The 21,905-nt window shown below is 41.1% G+C and overlaps 3 protein-coding genes across 3 annotated transcripts; all 3 read left to right on the top strand.

The window, feature by feature from the left end:
- The first annotated feature begins 1,308 nt into the window (after positions 1-1,308).
- LOC137287766 (uncharacterized) lies at positions 1,309-4,259 on the top strand. The gene is made up of 3 exons (XM_067820155.1): positions 1,309-1,360; positions 3,145-3,528; positions 3,979-4,259. The coding sequence occupies exons 1-3, from the start codon at positions 1,309-1,311 to the stop codon at positions 4,257-4,259; spliced, it is 717 nt and encodes a 238-aa protein (XP_067676256.1).
- Positions 4,260-10,612: 6,353 nt separating this feature from the next.
- LOC137287765 (uncharacterized) lies at positions 10,613-15,182 on the top strand. The gene is made up of 6 exons (XM_067820154.1): positions 10,613-10,664; positions 11,002-11,093; positions 11,562-11,658; positions 11,864-12,083; positions 12,809-14,757; positions 15,085-15,182. The coding sequence occupies exons 1-6, from the start codon at positions 10,613-10,615 to the stop codon at positions 15,180-15,182; spliced, it is 2,508 nt and encodes an 835-aa protein (XP_067676255.1).
- A 2,201-nt stretch (positions 15,183-17,383) lies between these two features.
- LOC137287577 (C-type Lectin CRL-like) lies at positions 17,384-21,548 on the top strand. The gene is made up of 5 exons (XM_067819943.1): positions 17,384-17,432; positions 17,638-17,729; positions 19,360-19,456; positions 20,366-20,582; positions 21,518-21,548. The coding sequence occupies exons 1-5, from the start codon at positions 17,384-17,386 to the stop codon at positions 21,546-21,548; spliced, it is 486 nt and encodes a 161-aa protein (XP_067676044.1).
- The last annotated feature ends 357 nt before the right edge of the window (positions 21,549-21,905 follow it).

Below are 21,905 nucleotides of genomic sequence, written 5' to 3'. Positions count from 1 at the left end.
GTGCACATGCTGCAATTATGGTTTCTATACCTCAAAGTGCGCCTTCGCAGCACGTGGATATGCGTACCAAAGATTTTGAGATACTGTATCAGGAACATGATTGACATGTGCAGCCCAGTATGCTGATGTGTGATCGCATGTTTGGAAAACTTCCTCAAAATGTACATAGATTCGGGTGGTGTCCAAAGGTAATGCAATGTGCGATGACTTAACTATCGGAGACGTCAGATGCTTACCAGTATGTACGGTGTGCTAATGAGCTGAATGTACGTCTTTGAAAACAGCATTACTGTTACACGAGCATAGTGCCATCAAATCTAAATACATTCGATATACTAAATAGGTTCAAACCTACAAAGATTGGTTCCTGACAATCCTTTGGATCTTCTCTCCACATCTCAGTCAGTTGGGGTGGGGAAGCCAAGACAGTGGTTAATGCTCTCGTTCTTCACGCCGAAGAGTGAGCGAGTGAATTTAGTTTTTGGTCGCTTTTTGCAATGTTCCAGCAATATCGCACCAGAAATGGGCTTCACACATTGTACCCATGTGGGTGAACGAACCCGGGTCTTCGGTGTCACGAACGAACGCTTTAACCACGGGGCTACCCCTCCATCGCCCCTCACGCCGAAGAAAAGGGTCTGTTCACCCATATGGACACATGTATGAGGCACAGTTCTCATGTATCCACGTCGAGATATTGCTGGAATGTTGCCAAAAGTGGGGAATAAGGTCACTCTTCACTACCTGGCACTTTTGCCACAGGTGTCATCATTCTGCGATAAGATGTTATACTCTCGCTTTGCTGATTGTAATGGAAAACGTGGCATAGTAAACGGTCAGTTTTGTTAAACGTGCTATCCATTACATGGATTTCTTAATTGGAGGTGTTGGTCAAATTGATAATTCCTCTTCGTCGCTAACGTCTATGTACACTCCTTCTGATAATTACATTCATTTCTAGCCCAAAGTCAGAGCAGATTGTTTGTCTCAAACACTGTGAGGATCCTGGGGCCAGATTACGTGATAACCATGCTTGTAAATTCATCGAATCAGAGAGCAAACAAAGAGACAGCCTGGCAGTATACACGCAATGTCGTGACACTCACAACCCGCTAGGCCATAGGAAACCACAGGCGTCCACTGATCCACTGTATTGAAGTCATTAATAATACTGACACTATCGGAGTTATAGGAAGGATTTTAACAAGTGGGGAAATTTACAACCACAAAGGTAATTGAATTTATATTTTTTTTTACTAAGCTGATATATTACACGGACATTCCCTAAGGGTGGGAAGATACGAGAAAATGGTCACCACAACACAGTTATTCCGACTAATATGGATCGTTCCAAGAGCAAGTGAGTAGTTCATGGTGATCTTGACTACTGCACCGTTGTTCCAGCTAATATAGATAATTAAAAGAACTCATGAGTATGTACAGGCGATCTTGATATGAGATGGACTTACATATTGAATAAGGTACGGCTGTTACAGCTGATACAGATAATTCAAAGAACTTATGAGTAGGTAATGGTGAATACAATGCAGTTTCTCCAGCTGACGTGGATTAGCACATGGGCACATGAGAAGTTAATGGTGATCTTGATATGCGATATAATTATGATGAATATTTCGATAATAAAACGTAAATACACTCTTGAAAAAACAAGAAACACGCATGCCAAGACAAAACATTGCTTACGCATGCGCGGGTATTTTAAGCTGGATAACTTGTCCCCAATTGCGTTCACATTGTGAATAACATATGTTGAAGTCAAATCGATGGTTTTGCACGTGAAGTGTACCCTAAACATAAGTTAAGATATCGACTATAAAATGCCAAACCAAACTGATCATTTTATTACGAAATTTACGACATAAACGAAAATCACAATTGCCACTAATCGACTTATCGTGATTGGACATTTGGAAGCAGCGGAGTTCCAGTCTGCCGTTGCAGGACACTTCAATGTCCGCCACAGCACCATATCTCGATCATGGCATCGATATACCTGCTTCAGTTCGACCCAAGATCGTCGCTGATGTAGAAGTAGGGGTGTAGACCTACATCACCGATTTGCTACAGCAACGGGCACTGCAGGAAAGGTTTCCGAAGAATTTCTGACGAAACCATCACAAATCGTCTGCCTGAGTGATTGAGTTTAGTTCTACGCAATTTTTAGCAAAATATTCCAGCAATATCACGGCGGGGGACACCAGAAAATGGACGTCACACATTTTAGCCACGTGGGGAATCGAACCCGGGTCTCAGGAGTGACGAGCGAATACTTTAGCCACTAGGCTACCCTACAGCCCCGAAATCGTCTGAGAGAAGTGGGAAATTGAGTATATCGACTAAACGCTGAAGCTGTCCTGACATTACCATACCGACAAAGATGGTGCAACAAGATTCAGCAGTGAATCGGGTTTCCTCCTACAACAAAGTTTTGACGTCGACGTGAACGTTTTGCGCCGACACGCCGCGTATGCCAGGGGGACAGAAATGGTGGAAAGAACGTCGTGGTGTGGGTAGCCATTTCCTATATGGGTAGGGCAGAGCTAGCGGTGGTTCAGTGCAATGTTATGACCTCCCACCTCCCACCTTTTCACCTCCAGAGGGACATGTTTCAACACGCCAACGCTCGACCCGACACAGCCCGTTTGCAGGTGCCCATCTGATCACTGCAAACGTTAGTGTCCCTCCCTGCCTTTCCAATTAAAATCGCCATATCTGAACCTAATCGAGCACTTATGGGACGGAAACGTCACCATCGTCTTCAGATATGTGACGGTGTGGAGCAGTGTCGGCTGCAAGTGGTAGTGTCATCAGCAATTGAACCGCACATATGCACGGAGTGAATTGAAATAGTGCTAATAATAGCAGCAATGCATATGTTCGTCCGTGCGTCGAATTCCCTTTATCAATGTTCAAGCTTAATCACCTAATATACTCTTAACACATTTCTTTATTTTGGTCCTGTGGGTTTGGGTTTTGTTTAGTTTATATCATAACCGTACATCACAAGCATATACAAAATGGGTCTCATGACTATTGCCTAAATGATTGCGTGATGTCAAAGTATACATCTTCTAATCAAGCTAATAAGTTCAGTGACATCTCATCCATTTGCCTTCGTGTCAGATCCTTTGATATGGACTCCAAAGCAAACCTCAGGATGTTTTGGAACAGGGTCTTCAGATTTTGACTTTCTGAACCCGGAGTGTCAGCCAGGGGAGATTATTGCTCTGAAAGATTTCTATGCTGGCTCTAAAAGTACATATCTCAGCTGTCCCAGCGAGTCAACAGATTTAAACAGGAACCACTCTAAGTCCTGCACATATGCTGAGGACGACTGCCAGTTTCACTTGGACGGGCAAGGAAAGGGCCTGCGGATTTATACAAACTGTACTGGTACGACTGACTGCACAGTGAGAGTGGACAGAATTAAAGCTGGGCGGCCATGTGACGTCCTCACTCACCTGACACCAGCTAATTCCATGTTGATGAACTACTACTGCATACCTGGTGAGTAGACACAAGCTTTTCAAGTCAGCTTACTCAACCTACTCTATCAGCGGATGAGTGAGTGAGTGAGTGAGTGAGTGAGTGAGTGAGTGGAATGTTCTGCCGGATTGAGTTGCACCTGAGTCACCGCAGGTAGTACGCTTCATCTTTATGTAGTAGGAATACAAAGACTCTATCACGGGAAAGCCGCGTACAGCGGTTCTAATCAGCTGTACCATCTTCCAACAATAAGGATATAGTTCATATTAAGGAAAACCAAATTCTATAGAGAGTCAACTTTTTTTATAACGAGTGCATTTATTACAACAATGACGTTGACTATCATCTTTACAGCTTGCAAAATGCCTCTCATAGAAGTTACGGGTCACTCAACTTAAACGTTTTGCTTAAGATGTATTTGTTGAATATCAGCTGATCCAACCTTTCCTGCCAAGCTTTTGTTTGTGACAGAAAATCTCCACCAAAGTGTTTCCGACCAGAGTGTATTCAACGGTTCTACACTGTATCTGTACAACAATAAGTACCCGAAAGTAGTTCACTTGGACTCCAACCATGCCTGCAGTGTGTCGGCACCTTGTGGGTCAGAGATCACCGCAACTGCACTTTACATTCGCCTCCAGTACAACGCAGGTGGTTCTTGTGCCCAGCATCTTCTCCTGCAGGATGGAGAGTCCACATTAGCAATTGACTGTGCTTTCAACAACAACTTCGTTGTCAAGTCTGTATTCTAATCCAAGGGAAACTTTCTTAACTTAACATTGAATAACAGTTTACATGTGCCAGGAGGGCATTTCTGGATACAGCTTAACAGTGAGAATCTGGATCGCCGTTGATAAGCATTTCATTCTGAGCATTCTATGTTTGTAGGTTTCTTCGTCACAGACAGACAAGTACATAAACCAAACCTTTGATTCAGACACAACTAATTATTCAAGAAAAACAAATATATAATGAATTTGTACTCCTTTTTGAACTAGTAAGTTAAACCTAACTTTAGAAATGGGCAAGCGAATATCTTATATCATTATAATCTTAGGTGATTGACAAAGGAGTTTCTTGTTGAAATGTGTGTTTTCACAGCATCTGTGTGGAGATCGAGTGGAGATCGAGGTGTCTTGTGGAGTATCAACTGTATCTCAACCACAGCCAGAGGATCTGTGTCCACATCCGACTCCGACATCCGACTACATGTTTAGGTCACTGATGCCGTCATAGTTTGGTAATGCTGTATTATTGGGCTCGCAGTTGCTAAGCCAGGCGTTGCCTCCCTTCCATATTTATTTTTCTTTTATCGGTTAGTGATATCCTCAAACAGGTTAAACAATGCGTCATTTACGATTATACGTTTCCATTCCACCAACAGAATTCAGATCATGACATTGTAAATTGTAAGTCATCCAGCATTCGTGACCACTCGCCTTGACTAACCCCTGATATGTCCAGGAAAACCACGTGTGGGTCATGAATGGTCATCGAGATGTTTAAAACTTGAAGAAAGCATGCCAGAAATTATGTTTGGTTATGTTTCGATGGTAATATATGAGAGGGAACTACTTTTTGTGTAGATTAATTTGATTTAGGCGGGCAACTTTTCAGTTTGGGATCACCGTAAAGGTACAGACTGTAGAGATAGGCGGTAGTTGTGAAGCATTTCCTGCAAATAAAGGTTCCTGTTTTCAGATTCCAGTATGGATGCTGCAACGATTGCTGTAATTGCTGTTGTGGGACTTTGCTTCGTTGGAATAATCTCATTGGTTGCATTGTACTGCGTTAAAAAGAAAAAGCTGATGAAGGTAACACATAACCTTGATTGAGAACTTGGCAGCTATAAGGAACTAATTACATGTTCCTTGGTTTTAAGAACACTATCTTCCACTAAACAATAGCTACCCCTTGACCGAAATCGATATTCTCGTATATTCTATAGCATGTATATTCGATTAATCATAGGACACCATGCAAGTTTATGAAAGGCCAGTCAAGACAAAAGAGCGAAACATTTCACAAGGTAGACATGATTCACAGTCCCTTATTTCCATGCTTTTCTTAACTTGGTTTGTTTGCTTTGAACTATTTTATAGTTTATCTTATATAAATTGGTGTTACAGTGTTTATCCTTTACAAGGAAAATAGGAATAAAAATATTATATAAGTCATAAAAAGGTCACTAAAAATATTGAAGGTTGGTGGTAGTGTTCTAAAGTTTGTGGTTTTATGCATATGTCAATCATATTGACATTTAGTAAGGTATGGCAAGTATTTCAGATGCATTTCATTCATCTGAAACGTTTCCTATTGCATTTGTGGTTCAGACAAGTGCTGGATCAAGAGTATTGTCTCACTTTGGAATATTGTTTATCACCTGACCCTAATTTATAGCTCCTAATTGGCTAATTTAAAAATTCCCATAATTTCTATGCACCAATCTGGGTACTCATCTAACAATAGTTCAACATAGCACAGCTGCACAGCTTGGCAAGAAGGAACAAGGTCCGCAGGCATACAGCTTACATCAAACAGGTCACATGTGAACACATGGTCCAGATCATCAGGATCACATATTTGGTTCTATTCCACAAATGGGGCTTACAGATATGATATATATTCGAAATAAACCACACCTCAACCCCCCTACAGCAAGTCATGTGATTCTTGGCACCCTAATCAGCTGTAACACTTAAACAAGGTATTATCAAACCCCTGGAATCACTGATGCCACCATTCCACAACACATCACTGATCCGAGGTAGCTCAAAACGTTTTCGTGAGGGGAAGACTTGTGTTGAAAATATGATTCTTGTTCATGTGAGAAACTAGTATGAATACGTATGGAAGAAAAGCAAAACATGTTGAGCATATTTTACACGACATATACATGATTGTGTTTTATATTTCTTGAAGGGCCAACAGCTTGGTTGTTCTACAGAGATGAGCCAGAATCAAAACCAGACTTCTGTATTTCGGGCGGTTGTCTGTTTCTGCAAAGACAGAAACACGAGCTCAACATGGGCCAGGCGAACCCGAGATCTTCCTTCGGTGACCAGTGGTGAAGTGAAACATGATACTTCTGAAACTGCTGGTCCTCTCTCATCAGCAATGCCTGTAGCCATGCGAAGGTCGGAATTACCGCCTCTTCCTGAGATTCCACACATTCCCCCAGTTCATATGTCTGATAACAGGATCAAAGCCAGGTTAGATCCCCTCCTCGTAGGTCAGACTCCTCCAAACGTTACTACATTGATATCGGCTCCTCCTCCGAAGCTTCCTCCAATCATACCCAGGGAGTCCTGGTGAGGGAGACTCAGGCTACCAGCTCTTGCTAGCTATGTACAGCACTATGCATATAATAGACAGACAGTACTTTTTATGATGCATTTTCCCTATTGGAAGCGGACATGCCTCATCGATTACAACCAATGTGTAATAGAGGGATGTATCTATCTATGTATCTAACAGTGTACCAAAACTTGCAAAGCGATCATATCCAAGAACATGTTGCCCCAAAGCGTTGTTGTGTCTCAGAAAAAGAATTTACAGATCAAGGGTTAATTTAAAGAAAGAGCCTGCTGAATGATTACACAAGGGATCATTAGCAGTTGTTCAAAACATTATGCTGTTTAGTGCAAAACACAATGAACACAAAGGCACTTGTTTCATTCTAGCCTTCGCGCTAGAAGTATATGACAATTCTTCTTTGGCTCAATGTTATGTCAGGAGAGCCATGTAATACATTCACCAAGAAAGGTCATTGGATTCATGTTTGTGAAGCGTTTGTGATACATGACGTAACAGTATCTTTTTGAAACACATTTAGATTCTTGATACGTTTGTTTAAAATGATGTTGGAAACACGCAGATTTCAAAGAGTATTGTTCATTTTGTGCATACACGATTTTTATTCCTCCTTCTATTTCGCTTTTATGGCCTATCACTAAGACGATTAGTACTTTGATACTGTAAATACTAAACTCCATCAGCGTTTGTATGTATCTGCAAAGCATTTGGTGAGTTGCGACCTATCTCTTTATTCTATCAAGGGCTTATGAATAGGACCCGTGAAGGTTCCGGGGTAGAATATGCCTTCAGCAACCCATGCTTGCCATAAAGGGCGACTATGCTTGTCGTAAGAGGCGACTAACGGGATCGGGTGGTCAGACTGGCTGACTTGGTTAACGCATGTCATCGGTTCCCAATTGCGCAGATCGATCCTCATGTTGTTGCTCACTGGATTGTCTGGTCCAGACTCGATTATTTACAGACCGTCGCCATATAGCTGGAATATTGCTAAGTGCGACGTAAGACTAAACTCACTCACTCACACTCACGCTTGTGAATAGCATTGTTCTAACTCTCTCGGGATAGGGTCCACTGCACTCCAAGAGTTAGAGATATCCTCTATATATTGATATATCGATCTTCACAACCAGGTAGATAGTTTCCCCACAAAGCTGGAGGGACCGGATTAGACGGATGTCATGATCGTGTCTCTCCTTCTTAACGGACTCCGGGAGAGTTAGGATGAATGGTGCTTACACGTAGATACAACTCTCTTCTGTGCGTAACCATTATGATGTCAGGTTATTCCTTGGAGCTAATTCACCAATGATTGTCAGTTCTTGGAACCTTGTCTAAAATTTACGGATTCTGACTGACTACGTGCTACCATGTCCAGCTATGTTAACCAGCTTTCATTATCCATGGTACCAGATCCCTCCATTGTTGCACCAATTATCAACTCCCCAGCTATCTGTAATAGCTCCTCGGTCTGCCCTGAGTCAAACCTGCTGCCATTCCATTAAATGTACAAGGCAATGTCTGATGAAGAATTGTACCAGGGAATGCCAGTCTTGTCAAATGTTTATTTGTTTGTTGGTTGTTTTTTCATAAGCAGCATTATAAATTATATGTCGTGAATAAATGATAATTGTGTTTTAATGATCTTCAATTGTTTTGGTCGCATGTAACTTTTAGCGTTTAGATCTGAACTCCATATTTTGTTTCTACATTTGTTTTCTGTCCGAAGTTTGTCCTTTACAGGGGCATCCTGGAGTTTGTCTCTAACCTAGATCCTTCAGTACGTGCAGGTATACTTACTATTATCATTGTGACTTGCTAATACCCCCACGCATCTCTGTAAACTGGACTTAGGAGATGAATACTGTGATCTATTTGTATATCTGGCTCATACAAACTTCAGAATGCCGTTCCAATAACAGATCTTATCTAAGATCAATCTTATCTCGTTACACAAACTATACGATCGTCTTCTAATCGTCCCACTAACCGATCTTTGGCCGATCTCAGTCTCGATCTTACGATCTGATCCAATCTTAGATCGACGCTCTTTCATGCGAGAGGTCGAGAAATACGAGACACGATTTGTCTCCACATCTCTTGTATAGGATTCTTCAAAGGCATTTAGAAGTTGGCGTAGTAATACCGGACACGTGTTTTATGGATTACTTAAAATCAATCCAGAAAAAAATTGTCCTGTATCTCCTGCATAGTCTTGCAGTAGTAGTAGTGCTAACGTTGAGAAAGATCATTGGGCAAAATATTAGGATAGTGAGCTCCTTGGTCTTGGATTTGGTGACAAGTGCATGTGAACCCTGGGTATGAAGCATAGTATGTGAATATCATCGGTATATGCAAATTCTTTTCATGAATATGAACGCCAGCATTTTTGGCGTTGACCATCCTAAGTTGATCGTGAGCAACTTAAGACTTTGGATCATAACTTTACGATTAACTATGACAAGATTGGTTAGTGGAACGGTTTGCCGATCGCAACGTCACGCTAAGATTGGGATTTTAAGGGTTTACGATTGGCGTAAGGCTAAGATCGGTTAGTGGAACGGCACCCAGGTCAATATAGTTGCCCTTGTCTTATCAGTATCCTACCATGTACCAGTTTGTACCGTTACTCATACAAACCGACAGAATATTATTCCAGAAAGCTCTTCACCTGCACGCAATCTTGAACTAAGCAACCAACCTCTATCAAAGATGGTACGATGCAATCATCTGCACCATTGGCCTCAATTTATGTGCGAATAAATTCCGTTCTGTTCCACATGCAAGGAGCTGTCGAGCAAATGGTGAACAATTACCTTTGGTGGTGTCAACGGCTCAGTGAAACAAGGCGTAGTTATTCGATGATGGTATAACTGATACCATGCTTGTTTTTCACATAGTAAGGCACGCGTGTTAATAATATAGTTCTAGGTTTTTTAGTACGGCGTTAAACAACACGCGATCCAATCCAATCCCTAATCATGACCTGAACAAAACCTGAGTCAACTGTACGATATCTTCTGTGTAATGAGCAAGTGTTTACGAACAGCCAAACACTGATGATATTCATGAAAAGGCGATCCTATCCTGTTTGTTTGCGGTTTAACGTTGCATTCAGCAATATTGCGGTCTGTAAATAGTCGAGATTGGAGCAGACAATACAATGATCAACAACATGAGCATCGATCTACGCAATTATCTACCATAAGGTGACATGCGTTAACCAAGTCAAGCGGGCCTGTCTACTCAATCCCGTTAGTAGCCTCTTACGACAAGCTTCGGTTGCTGAAGACAGTTCTAAACCGGATCGTCACGGTTTCGGATCTTCCTGTCCCACCAATAAAAGTTCTACACATCAAAATCACATGGCAAAGCAAGTCAGGTATGCACCTAGTTTCATTTCAGCTGGGTAAACCCTTGGAAGATAATCGCTTTCTTGATGGTCTTTGAACAGTAAAAGATCATCGGGTTTTTTGTTACACTTCTCCACCTCCGACCTTTTTTCAGAGATTTGTGTTCGGAAAACAGCATATATCTGTTATCGCTTTTCTCACTTACTTTCGTTTCAGTGTTTTATTAATTCAAGAAATAAACAAACATGCTTTTACATTTATAAGAATAGGGTAATAAGTGTACAAAACCAATAATTGTCGCTTCAACTTGTAGGTTCAGTGATAAATTCTCAGACCATGAGCAACATGGTCGCTCTTGCCACCTGATCAGCTAATGACCCAAACACCTGTATTTTTTCTCACAACTCTCTGGTCTCAGCTTATGCTAGCCGGTAGCTATGGCGTATATTGTCTCGGGACTCCTCTGTGTTGTAGTCATTACTGGACCCGGTAAGTTGTCTGAACATGTTTCGCTATACGGTAATATGAAATCAGACACACAGCAGGTGGAACAGCAAGTATTGTGCCTCCAAGCTTGTAGTCATATAGAACGTAGTCATTCTTCAAACGTAGATATAAGGATCGTAGACTATGTCACACTTCAGAACATATAGGTTAATGTATTCACAGACTCTGTTTAAATATGTATCGCAATTCTTGACAAACAAGAATATCTGTAAGAATTTTTATATCTATAGTTTGAACGTCTGGGCTACATTGCTTGATTTGTACCAGATGTGTGAAATAAATACATTTACATCCCACGATGTTTCCTTCCACCAAATAGTATGGTCCGACTGTCTGAATGGCTGGACAGAATTTGGAGACTCCTGCATAAGACTATTCAGGAATTCCAAAAAGATTTGGCCGGAAGCAGTGGTACGTACCACCATTATCCACATTACACTGTCCAACCGTACAGCTGTCCATAGAGACTGATCTAGGTCGTATTAACCGCTCTTAAGATCATTCGTTTCGGTTTCATCACCTAAAGCATCACCTAGCAACATTGCAGGTATTTATCAACGTCCTGTTAATAATCGAGTCTAACAATACAATAATTAACATCATGAGCATCGCTAAGCATCACGACATGCATAGTGTAATCGTGTGGAACAGACATATCTGTATATAAACATGAAGACCTATATCACGTGTATCATTTTAGCGGTCGTATATATATATGAATTAATGGAACAATATATATATATATATATATATATATATATATATATATATATATATATATATATATATATATATATATATATATATATATATTGTTCCATTAATTCATGATATGCGCATGTCATTCCTTCAAGGATTTCTTTTTATGTTGTACGATAGTTCGAATGTGAAAAACAGGCTGCCTATCTGGCTTCAATAGAGACAGAGAGTGAAAGCAGAGACGTCCATGCACTGATGGAGGAGCTGAATGTCGCAGGTAGTTTATCGTCACCTGTATATCTGTATACCTTTCTGAATGTGGCAAGTAGCTACTTGACAATAAATTCAAATAGAGGTCTCTAAATCGAAAATGTTGTCGGAACAATTAAACGATTAAACTGAAATTTATTCAATTCATAAATTCAATATTTAATGGTTGTTTCTCTTGAAACTCATAGTCATTAAGTTTGAATACACTATAGATACTGACAACGTATGGATCGGCTTGTCCGATGTCCTAGAGGAGAATGTGTGGGTTTGGGAGTCAAACAGAAGCCAGGCCACGTTCTTCGATTGGGGGTCGACTGAGCCCAACCAGTCTGGAACATCACAACAAGACTGTGTCATTCTGTACGGGATGCGACAACATACGTGGGCCGACGCTCGATGTGAAATTCAGAACTCCTACCTATGTGAACGACCGTACGTAGTGTCACATTAATACTACAGCTGAAATACGAGATTATGGACTCAAATTGAACGAATGTATATTAAATTTTGCAATTGCCACTGACATTTAAAAGTATCAGGTTCACAACACTTATTTCAACCTGTACAAAATTACGCTTTATGGTACGGAAGTTATATATTTTCGCCTTAGATCCACCCATGCTCTCTTTTTGGTTTCAGATTACATGCAAGTGCGTCAGGCTAATACTTCACTCCCGGCAGACAGGACGCGAGTGGATAACGTCATGCATTGTTTCACGTGCTTCACAAAATACACTTTTACTGACTCAAGATCCTGTTTTCCGTGTATATTTGGGGACTGAGACCACGCCCTACAAATGTATCAGTTGGCATAGGTTCTGATTATTGCACAGGACAACTGCACCTGATGTACTTGATACAGGGTGTGAACGTTTATCCTGTAACACTGACGTGTGGACAACAGTTTCCTTGACGCGAACATATATTTCAGAATGGACAACAAAGACAAAATATAGTACTTTAATCTATTTAGACACATTTATTTCTGTCAATCTTATTAATCCTGGTTATCACACAGCTGTGATTTACTTACCAGTATATCTATTGTTTGCTTATGAAGTTGTGATCGGACGGCTGCAACGCGCCGAACGATTGTTAACTGTAGGCTTGCCGGGATCCGGCATTTGTCAGCAGTCAACGTTTCAAATTCGTGATAGGCATATCAGCTACCAACAAAATTGTGACGATCAATCGCATATCAACTTTCGATCACACTACTGGAGAACGAGTTATGGGTCGACCTATGTGAAAGTGTCAAAGAGTTCACTTCCGAGTTATGGGTCGGCCTATGTGAAAGTGTCAAAGAGTTCACTTCCGAGTTATGGGTCGGCCTATGTGAAAGTGTCAAAGAGTTCACTTCCGAGTTATGGGTCGACCTATGTGAAAGTGTCAAAGAGTTCACTTCCGAGTTATGGGTCGACCTATGTGAAAGTGTCAAAGAGTTCACTTCCGAGTTATGGGTCGACCTATGTGAAAGTGTCAAAGAGTTCACTTCCGAGTTATGGGTCGACCTATGTGAAAGTGTCAAAGAGTTCACTTCCGAGTTATGGGTCGACCTATGTGAAAGTGTCAAAGAGTTCACTTCCGAGTTATGGGTCGACCTATGTGAAAGTGTCAAAGAGTTCACTTCCGAGTTATGGGTCGGCCTATGTGAAAGTGTCAAAGAGTTCACTTCCGAGTTATGGGTCGACCTATGTGAAAGTGTCAAAGAGTTCACTTCCGAGTTATGGGTCGACCTATGTGAAAGTGTCAAAGAGTTCACTTCCGAGTTATGGGTCGACCTATGTGAAAGTGTCAAAGAGTTCACTTCCGAGTTATGGGTCGACCTATGTGAAAGTGTCAAAGAGTTCACTTCCGAGTTATGGGTCGGCCTATGTGAAAGTGTCAAAGAGTTCACTTCCGAGTTATGGGTCGGCCTATGTGAAAGTGTCAAAGAGTTCACTTCCGAGTTATGGGTCGACCTATGTGAAAGTGTCAAAGAGTTCACTTCCGAGTTATGGGTCGACCTATGTGAAAGTGTCAAAGAGTTCACTTCCGAGTTATGGGTCGGCCTATGTGAAAGTGTCAAAGAGTTCACTTCCGAGTTATGGGTCGACCTATGTGAAAGTGTCAAAGAGTTCACTTCCGAGTTATGGGTCGACCTATGTGAAAGTGTCAAAGAGTTCACTTCCGAGTTATGGGTCGACCTATGTGAAAGTGTCAAAGAGTTCACTTCCGAGTTATGGGTCGACCTATGTGAAAGTGTCAAAGAGTTCACTTCCGAGTTATGGGTCGACCTATGTGAAAGTGTCAAAGAGTTCACTTCCGAGTTATGGGTCGGCCTATGTGAAAGTGTCAAAGAGTTCACTTCCGAGTTATGGGTCGGCCTATGTGAAAGTGTCAAAGAGTTCACTTCCGAGTTATGGGTCGACCTATGTGAAAGTGTCAAAGAGTTCACTTCCGAGTTATGGGTCGACCTATGTGAAAGTGTCAAAGAGTTCACTTCCGAGTTATGGGTCGGCCTATGTGAAAGTGTCAAAGAGTTCACTTCCGAGTTATGGGTCGGCCTATGTGAAAGTGTCAAAGAGTTCACTTCCGAGTTATGGGTCGACCTATGTGAAAGTGTCAAAGAGTTCACTTCCGAGTTATGGGTCGGCCTATGTGAAAGTGTCAAAGAGTTCACTTCCGAGTTATGGGTCGACCTATGTGAAAGTGTCAAAGAGTTCACTTCCGAGTTATGGGTCGACCTATGTGAAAGTGTCAAAGAGTTCACTTCCGAGTTATGGGTCGGCCTATGTGAAAGTGTCAAAGAGTTCACTTCCGAGTTATGGGTCGACCTATGTGAAAGTGTCAAAGAGTTCACTTCCGAGTTATGGGTCGACCTATGTGAAAGTGTCAAAGAGTTCACTTCCGAGTTATGGGTCGACCTATGTGAAAGTGTCAAAGAGTTCACTTCCGAGTTATGGGTCGACCTATGTGAAAGTGTCAAAGAGTTCACTTCCGAGTTATGGGTCGACCTATGTGAAAGTGTCAAAGAGTTCACTTCCGAGTTATGGGTCGGCCTATGTGAAAGTGTCAAAGAGTTCACTTCCGAGTTATGGGTCGGCCTATGTGAAAGTGTCAAAGAGTTCATTTCCATGCTCTATGACCATACGCTCACCTTTCGCGAACACCTGGTGTCATCACTATTTGAGAGTGACTCGTGAACACATGTTCTGTCATCCTATATCATTAAGTATATCAGTCGTTTGACTGGTCCAGTATAGTCTGAATTGTAAAATCCACTTATTGATGTGATTTTATTCAAATGAATAAAACTTTGAAGTACGAGATAGATGCGATCGTGTCGAAATCAACGCCCAGCCAATGTCAGCCACATACCTCATGGCGGGTGACGGAGTATCGGTTAGGGTATGGGGTGCATCACTATGACTGACCACTCCATTCCGTGCAGGTTTGGATGAGAGGACAGTCCTAGGAGCACCATTTGAGCTGTTGTATGTCGTGAAAGTCGTTTTGTGTGCCAGGACGAGAGCCACCGACCTCACTTAACACAAATCGTCCATTCTCACCTCCAGCAGCGCAACAACAATCTGTCAGTATGGGTGCCGGTCATCACATCTCTCGTCACACCTCACTACATCTCTTCATATGTTTCCAATTCGCCCTTCTTCCATTCAACTATGACTAGTAACGATCTTTCATTATCATTTTGGAAATGTTAGGTTAGTTCATAGTATCTATTTTTATGTAAACTGTGCAATGCATTCATATCACAAAAATATTATTCAGTTAAGACTCTCACTTCCATTTATACTCGACAGAAGATCGTCATTAATGTCGCTTTGATTCTCAGTGTACAAACAAGTGGCAACTTGCTCAGTGGTTTTGTGTAAATAAATTTAAAATAAGTTTAATATTAATAATATTTGATCTCGGCATCCACAGCCTTCCAAATGTCACTGTCTTGTGATGTAATAATTCATTGGGTTTATTCTTGGGGATTCAGCATTTGTTTGATGATGTTGCGATATAGCGGAGACATTTCTTAGTGTGCGGTAACACATCAGTTGGACATATATACTCTCAAAATGTGGTCGTATTATTTTCCGTGCATTTAACTATGGCTCAAAATATCACATACACAATAAATATGTATTGTGTGATTAGAGATCTAATATTTTGTCTGAAGACATAATATGTACATCTCGCTGCGTGAAACTCTTTCACATTGCCACACTGATACTTGATATCAAATATAATGAAAGCAATGAATAGGCCTGGCTTTTCCTCGTAACTCACAAAGACATATGCTTTAAACTTACCAAAGGTTTATCACTTTTTATTTCTCACGTGTATGAATTGTTGCGTAAATGACTTATCATCATGACGCATGTTTATATTTATGTTGTTTATATTGTATATTCTTTGCTCTTGTACCACCAATGGTGGTTTTTATGAGAATAAAAGAAGTTGAAGTTAGGTCATATGCCATTTCAAAAGAAAAGCACATTGTCCAGTTTGAACTATGAGGGAACACGTGAAAGAACAAGTGTTCAGTCAGAAATTCGGGTTACAAGACCATTTCATCTAGGGTGCAGCTTATAGATGTAACGTAATCTATTTTAGACACGTTCAGATAATAAGTAAATGTGGTTCTTATGAAGAGAACAAATCGACCTCTGATCTGACACTAACTCCATTAACTAAGGTTCAATGTGACTTTCAAGAAATGTGACATTTGTGCTGTTTTATCAGCTGGACATTGTTGTGTCACGTGGCAAGATCGTGAACCTTCACTATTATTGAGCAGGTGACAGGATTGTTTTAGCTGAAGCCGCATGCCCCAATATCAAGTTAAGGTAGAAGCCAGATACTCACGGGAGAGAAAACCGTCATGTGCTTGAGTCACCTGTATAGCATCCTGGTTCCCGGGCCTTCAGGAACTGAATATTAATGAGAGGCCCGGGAACCAGGATGCCTATATAGAGACTCTCTTCGTTGTAAATTTAGTTTGTGTTCTGTCCCTGTATTCTAATTTCTGTAGCTGGGGGTGAGGTATTTGACTGGTAAAGGTATACAATCTAGAAGGACACTTTCCTCCATGATCTATGTCTACTTCTAGCAACTATAATTTGTGATTTGAGGAAAACCTCACTTTTTATTCGTTTTACACAATATGATATGATCTAGTTTGCTGTTTTGGGGACCGGTGAAGGTCCCGGGGTAGAATAGGCCTTCAGCAACCCATGATTTCCGTAAAAGGCGACTCAGCTTGTCGTAAGAGGCGACTAACGGAGTCGGGTGGTCAGCCACGCTGACTTGGTTGACTCATGTCATCGGTTCCCAACTGCGCAGATCGATGCTCATGTTGTTGATCACTGGATTGTCTGGCCCAGACTCGATTATATACAGACCGCCGCCATATAGCTAGAATATTGCTGAGTGCGGCGTAAAACTAAACTCACTCACTCAATCCTGTTTTGGGATATGTGAACCTCATGTACTAGAACTGACAACTGTCGGGAGTCCCTTATCTAATGGCCAATAAAAACTGGTTTAATATCAATTTCCTGAATAGCCCATCGTTCGAATAGCCGTTGACTAAGCCAGTGCGTCTGGGAACTGTTCCCAAGGTAACAGGAGGCGACAAGAGATATTTAGTCACGTGAACGGTACTAACCCAGCCTCTTCATATAAACTGGATTGTATCTTGAATGGGTTCATATATCCCAACGAAAAGAGCCGTGACAATGATTGTGCCGACGTTAGTCCTTGTTGTGCTTATGTCAATTACCACAGGTATGCCAGTTTGGAGTGTTGTGCTTGCATATGATTAAGGGAATATATGTTGAAATTTTGGTTCATTTTTACACTTAACGTTTGTCATTAAGAGTTGGTAAATCAGAATCTTGCACACCAATGCAATGCCCTTGAAACGATGAAAGCATCCATTTCTATCATACGTATATGACCCCTGTACCAAGACCAGCTTACGTTTCCACAGAGTCTGCAAAGTGTCCAAATGGTTGGATTACATATGACAATTCCTGCTATCGACTGTTCAGAAAAACCCATCAGGCGTGGCCAGAGGCTGTGGTAAGTTTCCTGTGCCATTATACATTGAAACGCTTTAATTAACAGTCTGTTACACGTTTTGAGGGGTGAATCAACAATTTGTCATGCCATGTTCGAGATAGCAATAACGTATGACTTTGGTGGCTTTGATGTATAATGATGCTTTGTATAATCAAGCTTCATGAATAGTTTGCTGACCTGCACCTCAACGATTTGTTATCGCCCACCACGAGGTTCGTCCGTAGAGACAATAACGAGGTTCTTTGAAACTACTTTACGTATATAGAACAATTACATTTTACAGGCTGCTGTTACTTGATCTCAAACGAATTCAAAAATCATTATCGAAGGTACTTTTACATTTTGAACCTTACACAGCACTTTTCAACTTAATGCATGCTGCTTAAGTGTGGGTAGATTTCTTAAACAAAGCAATAAATGTTGGAGACCTGACATTTCACACACTGATGGTTTCACGTTGGAAAATTGGTGCGTTCAACTATTACAGAGTTATCGTCCTTACTGTTAAGCTTGGTCGTAGACGGCCTAAAACTGAATAAAGCACACACAAAAATATATACATGAAACTTAAAAATATAAATTGCACACATCGTTTTCCAGAATTACTTTTGTAATGTTTTTATGACGTTATTTTTTTGATACATGAAAGTTTGCAATCTTAATGGAGTTAATAATTACATCAGTGACAAAACTGTTTTGTTTTTCTAGAATTAATTTGTGACACGTCTTTACATTTTGAGTACACGCCCTTAATACCCCTGATAGTTATAATATGATCTGGCACAGAAGGGTTTCTGAGGGTGTCGTCCCAGTGCCGACTTTACGCTGCTTGACCCTCTCGACCTAAAGGTCGAGTTGAGGGTCGAGTTGGTCGATCTTCAGAACGAGTCAGGACGAGCCAGGACGAGCCAAGTCTAGTCAGGTCTACTTTGGCATGTCAAAAATCTTCCCAGACTTCCTTCTCGACCTTCGATCCGAAACTGGGTAGAGAATAGGTCGAGAGTAAGTCGAGGTATGTCGGGAAATTTAGATTGAGTATAAGTCTTCTTAACCTGGCAGACCAGAGTCGAGATATGTCGACTGAAATCTGATTGAAATCGAACGGAAGCCATTACGAGATCGCTGTGAGGTCGAGATACCCCTCAAGGTCCAGACAAGTCGAGCAGTTTGCGAGGTACAGTCGGTCGAGCTCCCCGAGATCGCCACTGGGACAGCACCATTAGAAAAGACGGCAGCTGAATGACAACTGAGTCTCAAAAAATGGCGCCACACGTGAAGCGGCGGTAAAGGGATGTATATACACACATATATGTGTGTGTGTGTGTGTGTGTGTGTGTGTGTGTGTGTGTGTGTGTGTGTGTGTGTGTGTGTGTGTGTGTGTGTGTGTGTGTTCATATATATATATATAGATAGGGATGTATACATAACCAGTGAAGGGATGTCAATATACATTTTAACATGTTTTTCTGACACGGCGCTTTCTCTACCTAATACCTAAGACTCTATGATAGTATATATCCGATTCTACGTTATTCTCGGAGAACACGCAACACGTTAATGTTCACCATGGCAGGGCCGGGAAGCTTTATTTTTGTTGCTATGAAACCGACCTGGTGTTATTTGTTTTCAGTTTGAGTGTGAGAAACATGATGCACTTCTGGCGTCATTTGAGACCAAAGCGGAAAACATCCACATACAAGACATGATGGAGGTATTCAACGTTGGTAGTAAGTACATAACCCACAAGTCAATGTCTCTATCAATGATACAGTTGGGAGTGAGTTCGACGTTACGGCGCTTTTGGAAAGATTTCCGCCCATAAGCCCCATATTTGTTTTTAATCATTCCATCCCGAAGAATATAGACCTATTTTATCTACAAAAATGCCTAAACCTAAGTCCTGAACCTAACCTCTAATTCTAACCCTAAACCCTCAAAATAATCCTGCTCAATGGAGTACATTTCAAGTGGGGTTACGGGCGGAGATCTTACCCCACTGTGAGTGTGTGTTGCTGGAACGTTTCGCTGTCGCTCTGTTCCAACCCAAGTTATTATGGAATCACATGATTAACGTAAAAGAACATGCACAGATGTTATATGTTTTAAAAGACGAAATGATGTAACTGTAGACACTGTACGCGACCCATATGTGTCCTATTTGTAAGAAACGTAACCTCACATTAGCCATACAAACAGATGTGTCGTTGTTAAACATACGTTTCAGTTTCATAGTAACAGAAGTATAATATACAAACTGCATTATATACCATTGGCCCGCTAGCTCGTGGCTAGTATAAATCCAGCTGGACCAGCAAATCCCCATAGTCACTGGCCCGACTGACTAAGTATTTTCATGTGGTCATTTTGTAAAATATACCCACTCTCTCCGACTTCTTACGTTAAAATGCAATTATAATTCATGTACGTTTATGGCTTGAAATAAAATGATCATCATATTAGGAGCTTAATGATGAAACCTGTGTCCACATTCACATTTCGGTCGGGTGTATTATTTTGTGGAGTAGTAACTTCCCAGGTATAGCTAGCCATGCAGGAAAGCAAAATTTGGAAACTATTTCCCACACAGCCAAGAACGCCAGTTTTGTGGTGAAAGTATGCGAAACATTTATTTTCAGAAACAGACAATGTTTGGATCGGACTTTCTGACGTACGAGAAGAAGGCAATTTTGTGTGGGAATCCACCCGGCAGAAAGCCACATACCTACCTTGGGGGAAACACGAGCCAAACCAGGCAACAATACAAGAAGATTGTGTCATGTTGTATGGTCGGCAAGACCACACGTTTTCCGATGACGCTTGTACCCAAAAGTACTCTTACCTGTGTGAAAAACCGTACGTACCATTTACATTATTCTTTTGCTGCAACTTTAAAGCAGTAAGAGAAAGTCTTCACAAAAATAGGTCTTGGGGGTTTAAATGTTGTTTCTTCGAGTTTGTTTTCTTTCCTTTCTCGCAAATAACATCAATATCCTTTTGAAATTAACATTTACAATAGTGGTGCTTGTGTCCATCTTCAGTGTCAAGGTCTCAAGTGAGTGATTCTGATTGTCTTTCTGTAAATATTGATGATGTTTGTTCTTATGTATTCTGATAGTGTGTCAACACATGCTTGCTAAAACATTAAGCGCCATCTTCCATATGTGAACAATATTTAGGACTGAAATAAACACTGAGAAAAAAGAAAATGATGTTAAAAGTAATGCAAAGGTCGTAAACGTTTCAGTCTCCAATGTAAAACATTGTTGCCTGCAAATGGTTCCTACGGTTCCAAGGTGATCACATTAGTCCCAAGTAATGTCTTCAAAGACCGTCAAAGGTTTCGGAGATGTGGATTTAACATGGAATTGGTACACCAACCGTTTCAAATTTAATTTGATCTCTACCAAAAGAAGCAAATGTTCAATGTTCAATGATTGGATAATGAGCCCCTTCACCACTGGACCTGCACAGTGTCTGACTGAAGTCAACAGACGATTGTCCCCAAATCTTCTATATGCAATCCGGATCTAATGGGCATGCGAGCAACCCTAAGTGTGGAGAACGACCGCACTGGCATCCTTGACCTTATCGTATAGCCACAGCTAGCCAACTATGCCCGAAGAACTCCATCTGTGGGGTCTTCTTGGATCATCAAGAAAATCCCCATATGCCTTCGTTACTCCTAATACGCATCTTTATTTAAACCCATATTGCTTTCTGTGCTCAACTATTTTCATTGCTTATATATGAGATATATACTCTAATCCTCTTTTATGTTTATTTTTTAGTTTGGATGGCGGCTTACCTATCATCGGATGAACAGCCAAGCGACTGAAATATCATGATATTGTGTGAAAAGTGAAATTAAACTCGTCGATGGTCAATCACAATGCTCGTGTTTTCACATTTGCTGGAGCAGATGTCACATGACTTGACCTAAGTCACCATTTTCCTACCCGTTCCGTGTACCCTACTTGAAAATGAACTGTGGTACAGCCGGCAAAATAAAGTGTAGAAAATCGCAAACTAGCATTAAATTAGCACTTTTCTTATATAGTTTCCACGGGTTTGAAAGTTGCGTCCGACCATACATAACTTTTTAATAGTAAAATAGGCGTAAACATGTGCTATAATGCACACGCAAGGCGCATTCGAGAAAGATGGCCAGCAATGTTC

The sequence above is a fragment of the Haliotis asinina genome, chromosome 6 (assembly GCF_037392515.1).
Source record: "Haliotis asinina isolate JCU_RB_2024 chromosome 6, JCU_Hal_asi_v2, whole genome shotgun sequence".
NCBI classification, from domain to species: Eukaryota; Metazoa; Mollusca; class Gastropoda; order Lepetellida; family Haliotidae; genus Haliotis; species Haliotis asinina.
Note: the sequence above shows the minus strand (reverse complement) of the source record. Positions and strands in the feature narration are given on the sequence as shown.

Bases quoted from the DNA above. Each gene is read 5' to 3' on its own strand.
- LOC137287577 (XM_067819943.1), top strand. From the start codon at position 17,384: ATGATTGTGCCGACGTTAGTCCTTGTTGTGCTTATGTCAATTACCACA. The intron at 17,433-17,637 runs GTATGCCAGTTT...ACGTTTCCACAG, and splicing joins GCTTATGTCAATTACCACAG to AGTCTGCAAAGTGTCCAAAT. The intron at 20,583-21,517 runs GTACGTACCATT...TTTATTTTTTAG, and splicing joins TCTTACCTGTGTGAAAAACC to TTTGGATGGCGGCTTACCTA.
- LOC137287765 (XM_067820154.1), top strand. From the start codon at position 10,613: ATGGCGTATATTGTCTCGGGACTCCTCTGTGTTGTAGTCATTACTGGA. The intron at 11,094-11,561 runs GTACGTACCACC...GTTGTACGATAG, and splicing joins AGATTTGGCCGGAAGCAGTG to TTCGAATGTGAAAAACAGGC. The intron at 14,758-15,084 runs GTTCATTTCCAT...CATTCCGTGCAG, and splicing joins CTATGTGAAAGTGTCAAAGA to GTTTGGATGAGAGGACAGTC.
- LOC137287766 (XM_067820155.1), top strand. From the start codon at position 1,309: ATGGTCACCACAACACAGTTATTCCGACTAATATGGATCGTTCCAAGA. The intron at 1,361-3,144 runs GTGAGTAGTTCA...CCTTCGTGTCAG, and splicing joins ATGGATCGTTCCAAGAGCAA to ATCCTTTGATATGGACTCCA. The intron at 3,529-3,978 runs GTGAGTAGACAC...TGTTTGTGACAG, and splicing joins GAACTACTACTGCATACCTG to AAAATCTCCACCAAAGTGTT.